This window comes from Lagopus muta, chromosome 1, assembly GCF_023343835.1.
Source record: "Lagopus muta isolate bLagMut1 chromosome 1, bLagMut1 primary, whole genome shotgun sequence".
NCBI lineage: Eukaryota > Metazoa > Chordata > Aves > Galliformes > Phasianidae > Lagopus > Lagopus muta.
In genome coordinates this window covers 66115795-66131166 of record NC_064433.1, presented here as the reverse complement: position 1 = coordinate 66131166, position 15372 = coordinate 66115795, and the positions used below count along the sequence as shown (strand labels likewise).

The window sequence follows — 15372 nt, the reverse complement described above, 5'->3', positions numbered from 1 at the left end:
AGCAGCACCTTCATGTCAATTTAAGCAGCTGCATGGGATACCTGTCTCCAAATGTCACTCTGGTTAACACAGGCTGAGTCACACCCAGCATGGTCTTACTTACCTGGGAAAACCTTATGCACAAGGAAAATGTTTGTTAGGAACTCAGTGACCCAGTTTTTTTGATGTTCTGGTAAGGATGGATTTATTTAACATAAATCAGTTACCAAAATATAATTTTTTCATTAAAACCAGGCTAAGGTAAGAAGAAACCAAAGTATATATGAAAAGCAGACAGCACAGATTGCAAATGCTTCTGAAAACAAGGAACAAACAGCCATTTGCATTGGCATTCATCTTACCCAACTTTAGTGTCCTCCCTGGAGGACCTATGAGCCTGCTTGCTAAGCTCCCTGTGAGATAATGGGGAGCTGGTCTACAGAGCATGCACAGAGGGAGGCTGATGTGCTCGCTCAGCTCACTTTGTCAAGGCAAGACATAGGCATTTCACTGTGCAGCTTGCAAAAGTAAGAAGTCAACAAGAGTCTGAGATGAACTGTGCCCTAGAAATGTTGATTTATGCTTGCTGAACATAATGTGGATTTGGGGAACAGTCCAGACTGTCACAGAAAACTGTTGGGTCAAGTAATTATAGCAAGGCCTTACCACTGAGTGAGGAAACATTTGAATAATGCAGTGAAGCCTTTTTAGGCTTTGTAATTTAATTATTCCCAAGAAGAACATACAGCTGTACTTCATATAGACATAGGATTTCATATAAGTGGTGTATTACCATGAAAAGACACAAGTAGACAGTCATTGAGGGCAATATGAAGTCCTCAGCCACATCTTCAGCAAATATTGTGACAGAGAATATTTTGTGAGATGCAGTCTGGGTGATATCTCATGCCACAAGAGAGCTTCTAGCTGTAAATCCTGCAAACAGAAGCTTGTTTTATAAACAGAGCTCCGTGCAAGGTCCTGGCCTGGAGGCATTTTGTGATGGCACATCATTAAGCATATGTCTTTCCAGCTGACTGCTAAAGAGCATTTTGAACTAACCTAGGTGTGTACCAAGTGCTTTCTTGTTGTTTTTTAATTGGCTAATTTGACAGAAAAAAGGAACAAATAATGCACACCCAATCATTTTAGATAAATTTGCTCAAAAGATTTAATCTAACTCCTGTCTCTGGAGTCATTGAAAGGATTCTGATCTGTTATTCTTGGACAATGCTGAATGATATCTTCTGATAACAGAAGATCCCATGGATCAGGAGGAATAATTGCCATCATTTAAGCACAAGTTTTAAGTGGAGCAAGGACTCCAAGGAAACAGGAATGATTAGTTGAGGTGGTTGCAACAGTGGCAGAGGAGGAAATGCACCAAACTAATCTGTAGGAAATCTGGCATCATCAAGCACGCTCTCTTGTTTGTTTCAATTTGCAGATCACTGGGGTGAAAAAGTGACATTGCTAGTGTCAAAAAAAAAAGTTAAATTCATTAAGAGGAGCCCTGGCAGTGAACCTGCATCTGCTCTAATTTCCTTTTACTAGAAATGAATTCCCCAAAGACATCAGTTAGCCATGTTGTTATAAAATAAGCCCTTAGATCAGGGTTTGACGCTTCTGTCTTCTACTTAACAAGCTAAAAATCCTTGAAAATTTTTCCTTACTAGTCTTCAGATGTGAGCAAGTAGTGGTTAGTGGCATTATTTTTACCATAAATGAAAATAAATAAAAAGACAGATAGTGGTGCTTAAGGCATAACAGTAAGAACTTAAATTTTAGATACTAATTTGCTTCAGAGTTTGCAAAGTGAAAAAAAAGGGTGTGAAGCAGTAAAGAATAGCTACATCAATTAAATCTGTGTTTTTGTACAATATCTGGGCATTGAATTTAATACTGGAATTCTGTATCTGGGTGTATATGAAACTATATCTTATTTCTATTTTTTATTTAAGAAGGAGTCATCCAGTGTGCACTGAAGGGCTGTGAGCAGCCACATTCTAATTTCTGCTCCGGGGCTAAAGAAACATAACCTTACCTTTCAGAATTCTTACATGATTGCTCATTGAAACTATTAATTAGTTTCCTGCAAATACACTGCCTTGAAAATTCTGGGGAAAACTTGTTATCTGGACTGTGTATTAGTTTTCCACTTCTCCAGTTAAAAATAAGACACTCCAGGATTTCTGGCTTGAACTCCAGCTGAGCATCCATCCATACCTCATGTTGTCTTTACCACAATCTAGCACAGTGGAAGAGTACAAAATTAGTGACACATTCCTTTTTCAAACAGAACTGCATTCCTTAAAAAGTTTGTTGATGTCCCTAAGAAATAAAAGGCAACCAACAGGAATACATTTACAAAAGTAGGACCAGTTCCATGGAAGGCAGATACATGGATTGAGTAAGAAATTATATTCCCCAATCCTAAAATCAACAGTGTTATGCAGTAAACAGGTCTGTTTGCCCACTGTGGGCTAATGAAATTTTTAGTCATTAGTAGAGAATGAAGGAACCCATCTAGGAAAGCAATCAACTTGCTATCAGAAATCCAAGGTCTAAAACTCTGAGATCACTTGAGATGTAAGCAAACACTGCCCATATGCTATATGTAACAAAATTGATTTTACTTTAAAAAAACTTTTTATTAAAATATAAAAAAAATTAGAGAAACAAAAACAGAATTAGCGGGATATTTGACCTTGTTTTTGTGAAACTAATGCATTGCTTTCTGGTTTTATGGAAGCGGTTGCAATTCTTAATCACTTCTCAAGATGTTTATCAGATTTTTGATGAAATCTTACTCTTCCTACTCTTATCTTTGGAAACAGTTGTTCAAAAATGTACGTATTGCCAAAAAGTGATGACACAAATAAGGTGTGATTGTGAAGCAAAGGATATTTTTCTCTGGTAATTTATTTATATCAATTTAAAAAAAAAAAAAAAAAAAAAAAAAAGGATGATGCTTTTAGCAGTCTTGAAACCTGTTCTCATATCCCTTTATTAAATCAGAAAGCAAGGCTATATATTTCTCATTGTTCACAGGACTGACTGTGTTTAACAAATGCATAAAACTGTTTTCCACACCTTGAGTCAGCACTGCACTCCTCGTCATTGTTTCAGCCCAGACAGTGCCTATTGCACACCGATGTTTGGCTGCTGCTGAGCAATACACACACGGCTGAGGCTAGGCTGGGCTGCTTGGTAGGTCAGAGCCACGTCCATGATTGTGCAGAGCAGGGGGCAGCCATAGGATGGGTTGTGCTTCGCCTTATGTGGCCTACAGGCTGCAGCTTGCACATTCCTGCCCTAAGCCATCTGTTTCATGTGTTTAGCAGGGTAGGGTATATATCCCACTCCAAATTCAGGCAAACGCACCGTGGTCTCTGATACTATGATCTTTGCATATATACATGTGTGCATTTTTGTTATTTATTGGGACATCAGATTCGTTGCACATTCTGTACGTGTTCCCAGGAGGGATGGCACTACCTGTGATACTGCTCACTAAGTAGATAATCAGTTGTGGCTTGGTAGAGGAGAAAGAGAACACCAATTTCTGAGAGGATAAATCAGAAAAGTCATGGAAAGGCAGAGAACTCACACTTCCACTCATATAACTTGAATTTATAGAAGAAAGCAAGAAGGATTGTCGTGGAAATCCCACTACTCACTTCATTCCAGAACAGAAGCATATGAAGTACTGGGACATGTGGAAGATGTCAGACTGATGGGGAAAAAAAAGACCATTTTTCATTTTCTAAACTGCTGCTCCCGGGTTGAGGATCTTTTCAATGTTGTTGAAAGCTTTATAAGTTTACAATTCTCTTCATCACCACATCCAAAAATAATCCTCTGCTCTGGTAGCCATCTGTCTTACTGGGAGGATGGAAACATTGACCTGGTTCTGTGGAAATGGAGACAGCAAGTTTTTCTCTGTGGATGCATTACATTTCATTCATTCGGAGGGAAACACACAATGATTCTTTGAGATGCATGCTTTATAAAGGAAGATTTTAAAACTCTTAATATAAGATGAAATGCAATGCTTCCATGGAAGGAGGGATCATAATTGAAGTGTTTAGGCTGACCTTTCATTTTAATATGTATTTCTTCCTAGAGGAGCTGCATCACTCGCCTCAAACAGCCAAGAGGTGTCCACATTAAAAAAATTACATTTTCTTGGCTGCCAGTATCCTGCTACAGTCCTCCGACTGATGTAACAGTGTAAACTCTTCTCCAGTGAAAATATATGCTAACTTCAGATACACAACACAGACAGGACTAAATTGGACGAACATATGTTTCTTTGAAGGCTGTTTGCTAACAGTAATTGCTTTTAATTCCAATAAATTTGTTGGGAGCTCCTCTAGCACTTATCTGGCAGAGCTATAAGGAAAGTAAAAAACAACATTCAGAGATAAGTCTTTCAAAACAGTATGAAATCTATTGAGTAAATTAGTCAATAGTTCAAGAATTATTAGGCTCAAAGCTGATGTCAGGGAATCTGTGCTGCTGTTTTTTCACACTAAGAAGACAGGTAAGACAGATCAGCATCAAAACAGAGAGGTCCCAGACAAATCAAAGCTGATTTTAATAAACTTTTTTTTTTTTTACTTCTGGATCCAAGTTTTCTGTGATTCAGGAATATCTTTGATAATTTACCTATGGGAATTTTCCAGAACAAAACCACAGTCAGGTTTAACTCTGGGGCATATTGTGGGTCTATCCTCCTCCTGATTCCTTCCACTTTCTTTAAATTCACAGAACATAAATGGCCCACAGCAGCCCGTCCTTTAAATATAAAAATATCTTGCACACACAGTATTTCTGACATCTAGAAGACTGCCTTAATTACAAGGGCAGTCACTGGGAGGCAGCCAGGCCTAACTGGAGGATGGTGAGGACTTCTGTCTTATTTTCAGCTTTACCTCTTCTGTCCTCACACTCACCTGACATTTCACCAACTAATAGACATGGGAGGTCTAGTCCTTCAGCACAGATGTCCTGCATCATGGTCTGCACCAGCCTTGCAGAGAGCAGCTAATTTGAAAAGCTTTTTGAAAGAGCACAGGTTGTAAAAGCATCCAATGGCCAGAATTTAAAATTCAAATGATAAGTTAATACTATTCAGTAAGGCAGGCAAATACAGATGCTAGCTAAAAGGAAATGTTCACCCCTTCCCCCCCCCCCCCCCCCCCAATCCTTAAATTGTGATATGATGATTTTTTAAAAGCACATTTTAATTTAAATTAAGTTTATTGGAGTGCACAGCATGAGGGATTACATATATATAGCTGAAAACACCAATGGAAAGTCCCAGTATCAGCGCATATAATGAGACAAATGTGGTGTATGATAATATGATCCACATAGGATGCCTCCCTTTCTCTTATTCTTCTGCAGAAGTGGGAGGGTGTAGTTCCTAGAACTGTGGTTTAGGAAGCAGACAGTGTGGAAATCTACATCCACGTGAAATTCTGGGAAACTAATGTCTGGTTTTAGATGCTGCAATTTTTTCAGACAAATTAGAGTACTGTCACCTGAAAGCCATAGATTTTCCTCTGTGTTTGGCAATCTCTGTGAGCAGTTTCCATGAAGAAGCAGGGTCGGCTTACTGCTATCAGCCACTGGCAGGGACCTCGACCTTTCTGCATGAACCAGCCACATCACAACTGAGATATGAAAGATCACAGTATTTCCTGTAAGTCCCTCTGCTTCAGGCCTCTTATATATTTTGTTGTATATGGTGTTTAAAAACACTGAAGTCAAGAGATTATATCCTAAGGGTAGAATACAGAGGTATGTAGTTTAATGAGGGAAGGAAACAAGTGATCGTAAATTACAGAAAACTCTGCTGAGTTGTGGGTGATATGTATATACAGAAAAAGTAACATGCTTGCAAATCTCTGTTTCATTTATTCATCATTCATCAACAGAGAAATGAACTCTTTTTTCTACTGCCATTTGACGTATGTAACTCAGTTATAAAAGCACTAGCTGATGTCTCCATAGAATGGCTTTTTCAAGTTGGAATTTCTATCTGTGCTCCCAAGAAAAGCAACCTCAGCATCATTTTTCAGACTAATGGAAAATGAGAAAAGTTAATATAATGCATCCCTGTGGGACTCCCATAGCTGTTTCTATCTGTTTTTATTTATTCATTTCTCCAAGTGTGTGGCACTCCTTTATGTATGAGTATGTCTAAATTGCAATAGAGAATACACGAGTGACACAACTGAAGACTTACGTACATGTAAGACTTTTCCTCTGGAAGAGGAAACCAGAAACACTTCTAGCATGAGAAAGTATAAAAAATTCAATTATTGCTTCCCTTCCCTTCCCTTCCCTTCCCTTCCCTTCCCTTCCCTTCCCTTCCCTTCCCTTCCCTTCCCTTCCCTTCCTTAACCTAGGAACAACTTCTCATGTCTTTGGGAACTGAAATTGAGGTCTCAAGGAAATGAAAGTTTCTCTGCTTTTCTGCAAAGTCATGTGTTTTTCATACCCCCATCTTTATCTCAGCTTGCATAACTTGTAATAGTCCAAACCTCCTCACTTCTCATGGCAAATCACATGTAAAAGGCGTGTAAAGTCATGACACTGGAGGAGAGTTTCAGAGCTGTCTTCAGCTGGCCTGAGACTCCTCAGCTTGCAACCCCCCTCCCCCTGGAATAAGGACTAGTTAATAAGCTAATACATTGTTTGCTTAAAATATATGTGATCATATGCAACAGCTTGCTCAGAATACACATAATAGGTTGTTTTGGTGCACCTAATCTGAGTCAGTGAAGTACACATTAGTCGCTGGTCACATTACTCACTGGACGAAACAAACCAGGGAACGGGATGGGACAAAGGCTTAATTCCCATTTAGCTAATATCACACAGGATATCAGCTTTTCCCCCATGGTTTCAGTTTCCCCTTCTTTTGCCTTCCTGAAGAAAATTTTCATGAAACTGTGCTGTTCAGTCTTAATCAGATATTTTACTCCACCTTCTTGAGAATGAGCAGATTACAGAGCTTTGACATTTTTCCACATAAAAAGTACTCTTCAAATTTAACTTTGATTATTGACTGTCTTCTCTGCCTTCTTTTTGAAGAATAAACTTGGGCCGTTTTATTTTATGGAGTGCTTTTCCTCATTAATAACTGAAGGATTCTTCCTCTCCGTTGCACAAACAGTTGGGTAGCCAGAGAAGACTAATTGAAAACCAGCCTGGAAGAATCCTGTGTGGGAAGGCTTTTGCTACCACAGGAAATTAAGAAGCTAGAAGGAGAGGGACTGACTTTCTGTGTGATTAAGGCCTATTTATATTCTGAAATGTGGTTTGGCCTAGCTATTTGAAAGTTGCAATTTTATGTAAAGGAAAAATGTCAAGAAAAGAAAATTGTATCATCTGTAGATTCAAGTGTGAATTTCTGTGCATGGCTACTCTTGTTCGAAAAGTCAAAGCAAGGACAAAAAGATTTTTATTCCCCAAAACACTAAATACTACATAATCATAATCAAAATCTTTAATGTTTTTAATTGCATTTTAGTCAGTGAATGCTCAGAAGAAAAGCTCTTCTGTTTTGAAATGGATTTTGAGTTACTATATCCAATTTCCTTTCCTTAAGAAACTGTAGGCATATTCTGCATATCCATATGATCTTCCATATTTTTGCATTCATACTTCTCCACTCCTGCCTAAAAATTCAGCTATCTCTGTACAATTAAAATCTGAATGCATTTATTCTATGAGGATGCAGCTGCTGTAGATAACAGATATATAGTCAATAAACTTGCCAAGCAACCTGAACTTTTTCTTTGAAGGCTTCATCTGCAGTGGTTATCAATTTGTTGCAGCGTCTGCAATAATCCTCAGCAGCTGCATGGGCTATGAAAACTGGAAATGAAGTGCATAAGCCAAGAGCCTTTTGCCAAGAAAATTTTAATTTGCTTACATTGCAAAAGCATCAAAGTAGATGTTTCCTTGACTTCTTCAAGATTACATCCTGGATCCAGACAGCTTAGGTCATGAGTTTACATCCTGGATCTAGACAGCTTAAGTCATGTGTTTCCAGCTTTGTGGCTTGTCTGGGCCTCACTGGCTGAAGAGGAATTGTTTTGGGCTGCATATTCATAGGTTGCTCTGTAAGTAATGCCTCTTGTGTATTTCCATGGAAACTACAATAGATATGATGAGTACAGTAACTCTGCTTGATAGAGAAAATTCTCAGCTACAGAAGAATAATTTGTACCATACTTGCCACTATTAGCTACATATTTTCACCATCAATAAATAAGAGCCTGCAAGCCATGTTCCTCAAAACCCGCAGCAGCTGAGGTGACTCACTGTCACTGTCACCACTGCTGAAATGCACCACCCACCACCTCACTGTGCTCATATCTATGGTTTGGTCTCCCTAAACATTCAGCAAACAGTGACAAATGTCACTGGCTGCCTTTCTTTCCATATGGAGGAATTCAATGGTATTCCCTTGCTGCATATGCACTTCCTCGTCAAACATCACTCTGTCAAACTGCCCCTCCACTGCTACATGTTTCATGACAACAAAATGTAATGGAATATTGGTAGGAGGGGTCAGTCTCTACTGCCATACCACCAATGTATGTATCTGATGTCATGGGCCAACACAATAAAACAAGAGGCATTACTTTTGGAGCAGCCAAATATAATATAGTTAATAAATAAGTAACAAAACGAATGTTAATTTTTAATACTTCTATTAGTACAGTTTTAAAAAGAGAGCAACAAAAGCATAAAACTAATGGTATATGTCACTTTGTTTTTTCAAACCAACACATCAGTCTGGTTCAGTGGCCGTGGTCACAATTCGTAGTGAGTTCTCAAGGTGCTCATCAGAGATTTTTGATGAAATTTTATTCTTCCTGTGCCTCGTTCTTGACAGCAGTTGTTCACAAATGTGCACACTGCCCAAAGAAATGACATGAATAGAGAGTGATTGTGAAGAGAGGGATATTTTCCTCTTGAAAAAGTCTGATAAAGAGCCATTACTCCATTTTTACGTTGAATGTCTGACTTCAACTCTACATATTCAAACTGAAAAATATATTTATGTTGAATGAAAGTGGAGTTGTAAGTATAGCAAAAATTTGATTATTTCTTTCGGCAATCTTGAAACCTGTTCTAAAACTCCTTTATCAAAACAGAAACAAGTCTGCATATTTTTTGCTGTTTGCAGGACTATGTTTAGCCAATGTATCAAAACGCGTACAGCTATCTGCCATAACTTGAGTTAGCACAGCACAGTAAAAAATAAACTTTGAGCCATCTTCTGGTATTTCTGGATGAAAAAATGTCCTTCAAAATAATAAGAGAAACTTCTGCAGGTGCCAAGAACAAGATTCTTTACCAAGCTGTAGCTTTTGGTTAGGACAGGCGACTGAACATCTCAGTATTCTGCAGGTTAGAGTGAGCTGCTCTATGGCTGAAATGCAAACTAGTCAGGATCAAGACAGCTGTCTAGACCATTAACAGCTTGTTTCATTTCATTCCACAGAGAAATCCTATGGTCAAGGGCACCCCAGCCTCCTCATCTCTTCTCTGATCCAACTCCAACGTGTCTGATTTCTACCCTGGACTCTCAAGGATATAATCACCCAGGTAAGAGGTAACTGTAAAGCATGTATCATGTATAGTGTAGATAATCACCCAGGTAAGAGGTAACTGTAAAGCATGTATCATGTATAGTGTAGAAAAAGGGGTCTGGGGGGGGGGAGGAGGGTTCAGACTCCTTGCAGTTCACCTGGAGGGGATGATGGAATAGAGTGTAAACCCCAATTAATTGTTTCTGCTAGCAAATCAGGAAAGCAAAAAAGATACAGGAGTGTGTGCTGAAATTCTTCCTTCTCTAACCTGTATCCTCTGTTCCCTCTCTTGTTTTTTTTTCTTGTACAGTTGTGTTCTGTCAAACTTCTTGTTTCATTTTAGTATTTTGTAAAGCCCATCCCAACTTTTATTCCTTGTTTATCAGTAAGGGGAACAACACAGAAATAAAACATCATGGTGGCTTTGACAAACCTGGGGCAAAGAAAGTAAAAACCTCTATTCTGACTGCAGGAAGGAGGTGGAAGTGGGATATTTCTTTTTTTTTTTTTCTTTTTCTTTTTTATGTGTGTGTATAGGGTGGGGATATCATTGAGTATGAGGAATGAGGGATCCCAGAGCCAACTTTAACATGGAGTTAACTGTTGTCTGTGCTGCCTCCAATTCGGGATGGTAACGATGCAGCTTGGAAGCATGTGTGATTGGGTTTCTGTGGAATGTGGCACCAAAACCAACCTGTAATTGGTGCCAGTTAGCGCTTTGCAGATCATATTGCAGAGCTGGGCCCATGGAAATCTGAAACCACGGGAAGAAAAAAGAAAGATGACTCCTTCCACGAATGCTTGTGCCCACATTTTGCATATTTACATCATCTGCGTATTACTTGCATCCATCCATTACAACCATCACTTGCATATGTAAATGCATGTCAAATCTTGTGACTCATTCCTCTGCCCCTGAATTACATGTAAATTGCCAGTGGATGGGAAGGCATTGGGTTGCCTATTTGGGTCTCTGCACTGATACCAGCTGTGGGGAGTGAAGGGAATCAAACCTGCCATGCAGAGTTCTTAGAGCTCCACAGTAGCAACCCACAGTGCTTTGTGTCAAGGGTCAGGCAGAGAGGTATCACAAATTTATTTTTGTGCATGCTTTCTTAAATAAAAGTGTTTACGGTTTAACACTTTCATGCCAGTATTGCATTTCTTTTGGCTGCGTCTAGCATGTGGGCTTGGTTCCTGTTTACTAGTTACCTTGAAAAGAAAATTCAGGTGTGGACATTACTAAATTAACAGCCTCCACTTAAGTGTACATTGCAACTGAGACTTTTCTGGTTATCAAGAGTCAGAAGTCCTAACAGCTGTCTGTTTTCCCAGCACTAAGACCAGTGCATCTTTCAACTTTCATCTTGGCCAGAAAAGCTGTGAAAACTACATTGTGGCTGAGAAGCTCCTCAAACTCTGCTTGCAATAAGCTAAAATACAGTAGGAATATTTGGGCAGCCTCAAACACCACCTTAAAGGAAAGTTTAGGACGCTAATGGTAGGAGTGCTGAGGAGCCAGTGAGTACATACTAATGAACATAGATAGTTACAGCATGAGAATTAGTGCAGTTACCACTATACAATGATATATTTCCTGGTATAAAAATGATACCTTGTACATCTACCAGGGAATGAAAATCAGTTCAGTGCAGCTGACTGGAGTATGTGTTGTTCCTATGCAATGCTGTAGTAAAATGTAGCACTTCTCTCTCTAAGTATCTTCAGAAAAAAAAAATTTCAGAACCAAGTATAGTCAGAGGAGAGACATCAGTGTTGGTTTCACCTGCATTTTATCAGAGACAGGAGATGCAGAACATCTTTAATAGACTTCTGCGAATAACTGATTATTTTGTTATTCAGCAGTTCAGAAATTGAAGTACATGACTGCACTACAAACCATTCTGCAAGCCTTCTTTACTCTTTAATGTATGCTGGGTCTCTTGCTTCACTGGTCTTTCACAAGAGATTATTACTCTTAGTATTTCCAACTTCCCATCTTGCTATAGTAGGATATAAAGTGGATTAGCAGATCTGATGTGAACCATCACTGTGCCCTGTGTGCAGTTCTGTTCAGTAATCAGATGTATTAAAGCAAAAAAAAGTGGAGAGTTGTTGATGTACAGAATTCTTTCTGCAGTAATGATGGGAAGTCCTGCATTAGACTGTGGTACTAACATCCTTATCTTTTGAAGTCTTGCTTCTGTCAACAGAGTAAGGGCTTGAACATGTTGGTTCCTCAGTAAAGACTCCTTCCAAGACTCCTTGCAGTGATTGCCTTGCTTTTGCCCTGAAGTCCCGCCCCACAAAAACATATAACAGAGGGTTGATGCAGCTGTTAGCATATGCGAGTGCTACAGAGAGGTGATCCCAGAGGATCAGTGACTCCTTCAGTTCTGTACCAGGAGTAGCCACAAGGGACAGAATCCCAACTATATGGTAGGGAGCCCAGCAGACAAAAAATGCAACTACCACAAGAATTATAGTTCTCAGCATCTTGCTTTGTGGCTTACGATAATTACTTGCATGCATCCTGAAAGCAATAAGGGCATAGCAAACTGCCATTATGCAGAAGGGAAGTATGAAGCCAAAGACAGCCCTAGTAATAGTTATTACAGTTAAAGGAAAGGGCATGGCATAATCATTACCACTGAAGACACTGTCAAAATCAAGCAAATCAAGAGGAGGATCAAGTAGCTTTAAATTGAAGTCATTGTTGGATGGTACAGGCAAGTTGGTATTAGGTAGATCACTCTGAGATTCCAGTAGCCTGATGTCAGGAGAGGCAGTCGAATTTAACAAGGAGTTCACATCTACAGTGGCATGAGAAAGGTGAGCTTCTGCAATTATGCCTTTGTTGGTGGATATGCTGTTTGCTTGAAAATCTAGGTAACTATAACTATCAGTAGGCTGATGAGCAAAGATGGTGCCAACATATGTGACAGCTGGTACTAAAGGTGAGTATTCTTCCAATAACCCAGTTACAGGATCACTGTCATCCATATATTCTAGTATTTCATAATCTCCAAAATTGTACCCACACTCAGTTTTTCCACCATCAGTGATCGTGTTGCGGTAGTGGAAGACAGGACAGCAGAAAATAAAGGCCAGGATCCAAATGCCACTGCATAGTAGTGAAATAAACTTAATTGTTCGATGATTTTGACACCAGACGGGCTTCATCACTAGGAGGCACCGGTCGATGCTGATCACCATAAGTAGGAAAACACTAGCAAACATGGTGAAGATTATGACTGATGGGATGACTTTGCAGAGAAACCAACCATATGGCCAGTGTTCGTTGAGGAACAAGTGAACAATGAAGAATGGCAGAGATAAGCAGCACATGAAGTCAGCCACAGCAAGGTTTAGGAACCAGATGATGTTCACAGACCTCTTCATTTTCAAACCAGCTACCCAGATAACCAACCCATTGCCTGGGATACCTATGATGAAAACGAGGATGAAGATAACCAGGGAGCCAATGGATTCTGGTGCATAATATATAGCATCCTGCTCATGTGAACTGCTGTTAACCAGGAGTGGAGGCATTCTGTAGTTAGAAAACAGAGAAGAAATTAGTAGGCACCTCCCCAGGTTTTTTGTCTGTACTGAAGAATCTCTGAGTCAGGAAATGGTACTGAGCTGGATGGATACAAAGGCATCGGCCTATACTTGTTTGCACTAAATGCTTACCTATACTAATCTGGAAATTATTCAGCTTCATCATTCTTATAGTGGCTTAGTTAAGAAAAGTCCACTATTCAAACAGGAGATCTGTATGCACTTATATTCTTCTATTTCTGTCATCCTTTTTGATTTCAGCCTTGTTCTTTTTATTCTCTACTGAAGTTCCCACTTTATTTATATGCCCTCAAAATCACCATTTTTCTTTCCTGATCAACTTCCTGCTTTGTATGCAATTTTCTTTTACAGAATGATGTCAGCATTTTAGTTTCGTTTCCCTTTCAAATGAGCAATCTTTTCCTGGTATAACCAGTTAAATAGACTTAGGTTGAGAAGGCAATGATTATCTTACTGGAATAACTCTGCCCCACTTTCTGGAAATTATAAATAGAATGGATAAGACAGCAACTCTGTTTGTTAAAGGACATTTTTAAGGAAGTCACAGTAAGCACTTCCTTCTCCTTTCTTTTCTAGCCTATACATATGTCCTGAGCTCTTTGCTAGATCTTTGGAAAGCTAGTCTTGATGAGAAAGGCAAGAAATAAATGGTTTAAGAATGACAGAGATACAGTTGAATAAAAAAGAAATAAGGAGCAATAGTAATACGATTATTGAACCACTTAGGTTTAAGAAAAGCTGTTATATTGCATGAAAGTGAAGCTGAGTCACAGAACATCTTGGAGTGGTTTAAAACTGTGAGAGGTGGCAGTAGAAAAATTTGATTTGTTCAGTCATTCTTAGACGTAGATGCTAGTTAACTAAGAAGAGAAAGTTAAGAAATCTAGAAAAGCAAAAGCAGGTCAGAGAAAAAGAGCTTAATATTCATCTTGTAAGCTTTAACAAAATTGTTTTTAAAATCCCTGTTAACTACAGTCTTGACAAATCAATGAAGATGGTTATGTTGCTGAATGATCAGTAAAAGAATTTCCAGAAGGCAAAGAAAATGCATAGGCAAGAGTTGAATACAACCTGCACAAGTAACTGAGATTACATGAATAAGAAAACCAAGGCTGTTTCTATTTAAACCTCTGTTATGCCAGTAATGAGATGCCAGTCACAGACTGCTAAGTGCAGGTCTAAATCTATGCTATTATTAAAAATAAAACAAAATAAGAACAACCACATCCAAATAATCTTTCTCTTTCTTGTATAACATATAGTCTAAAGATGGAGTACATCACTCCAGCATTTGAACTGTTCCATCACAAAGAAAATTATGTAAATGGTTACAACAGACATTGCAATTAACATTTTTTTTTTTTTTTTGTAATAACTGTTCACAGTCTTTTAGGTGAGTTGACTTGTAAGGAAAGCTATGAAGTAAGTCATTGGAAAGCAGCAATTACGAAGATGGAAATGAGAACTGAAGGGGGGGACAAAGGTTTTCAAGAGTGAATAATATGAAACTGCACATTAAAGTAGAAAGCAAGACTGTAGCTTATTGCACCTACCTCAGTGAAGCAAATATTGCAGTGCATCAGGGTACAGGAAGCATCGGTCCTGTGTCCAGAGTGACTGCAAAAAAAGAAGCTCATTACATTTTAGGAACTGCTTTTTTTTCCCTTAATTTGCATGTGTATGCAAGGTAACCTTCCCACCCTGAGGGAGAGGCTTATAGCGTCTCTTATTTGAAGATTTAAAGGCAATTGGCAGGTAAGTAGCAAAGCAAGAAAACCATAAGAAGCGGTTTCAGCACTGTCAAAATGAAATACTGTCCTACGTCAAAGAAAATCGGGAAGCTAAAGAGTGATAATTACAGACGCATACTTTAAACTTTCCGTAAGAAGACACAAAATCTCAATGCCAAATCAGTTGTCTTGCCTACTAACGTAACAGTGAAATGTTCTTCATTTACTTCACAAATACAAAACCTAGCGTGATACCATCAGGTGTCTGATCTGTTGTTTTGTAGCCACTTCATCTTTTTTCACATCAGTACGTTCATTTAGCTCATCCAGTTTCTTATTGTACTGGATTCTTGACAATCCAGATCAGCTTCTGTCCCAGCCTGAGTTTAGTTCACAAAATACAGAACATTGTACTCAAGAAACCATAATTGCATGTATCAAAGATCAAAGGCATTTTA

The 15372-nt window shown here is 38.8% G+C and overlaps 1 protein-coding gene across 1 annotated transcript; it reads right to left on the bottom strand.

Annotated features, from left to right (window-relative positions):
* Window positions 1–7643: 7643 nt before the first annotated feature.
* On the bottom strand, window positions 7644–14881 carry LOC125687960 (C3a anaphylatoxin chemotactic receptor-like). The gene is made up of 2 exons (XM_048933353.1): window positions 14738–14881; window positions 7644–13152 (listed from the first exon to the last, which is right to left on the bottom strand). The coding sequence occupies exon 2, from the start codon at window positions 13149–13151 to the stop codon at window positions 11760–11762; it is 1392 nt and encodes a 463-aa protein (XP_048789310.1). The 5' UTR covers window position 13152; window positions 14738–14881; the 3' UTR covers window positions 7644–11759.
* Window positions 14882–15372: the final 491 nt, after the last annotated feature.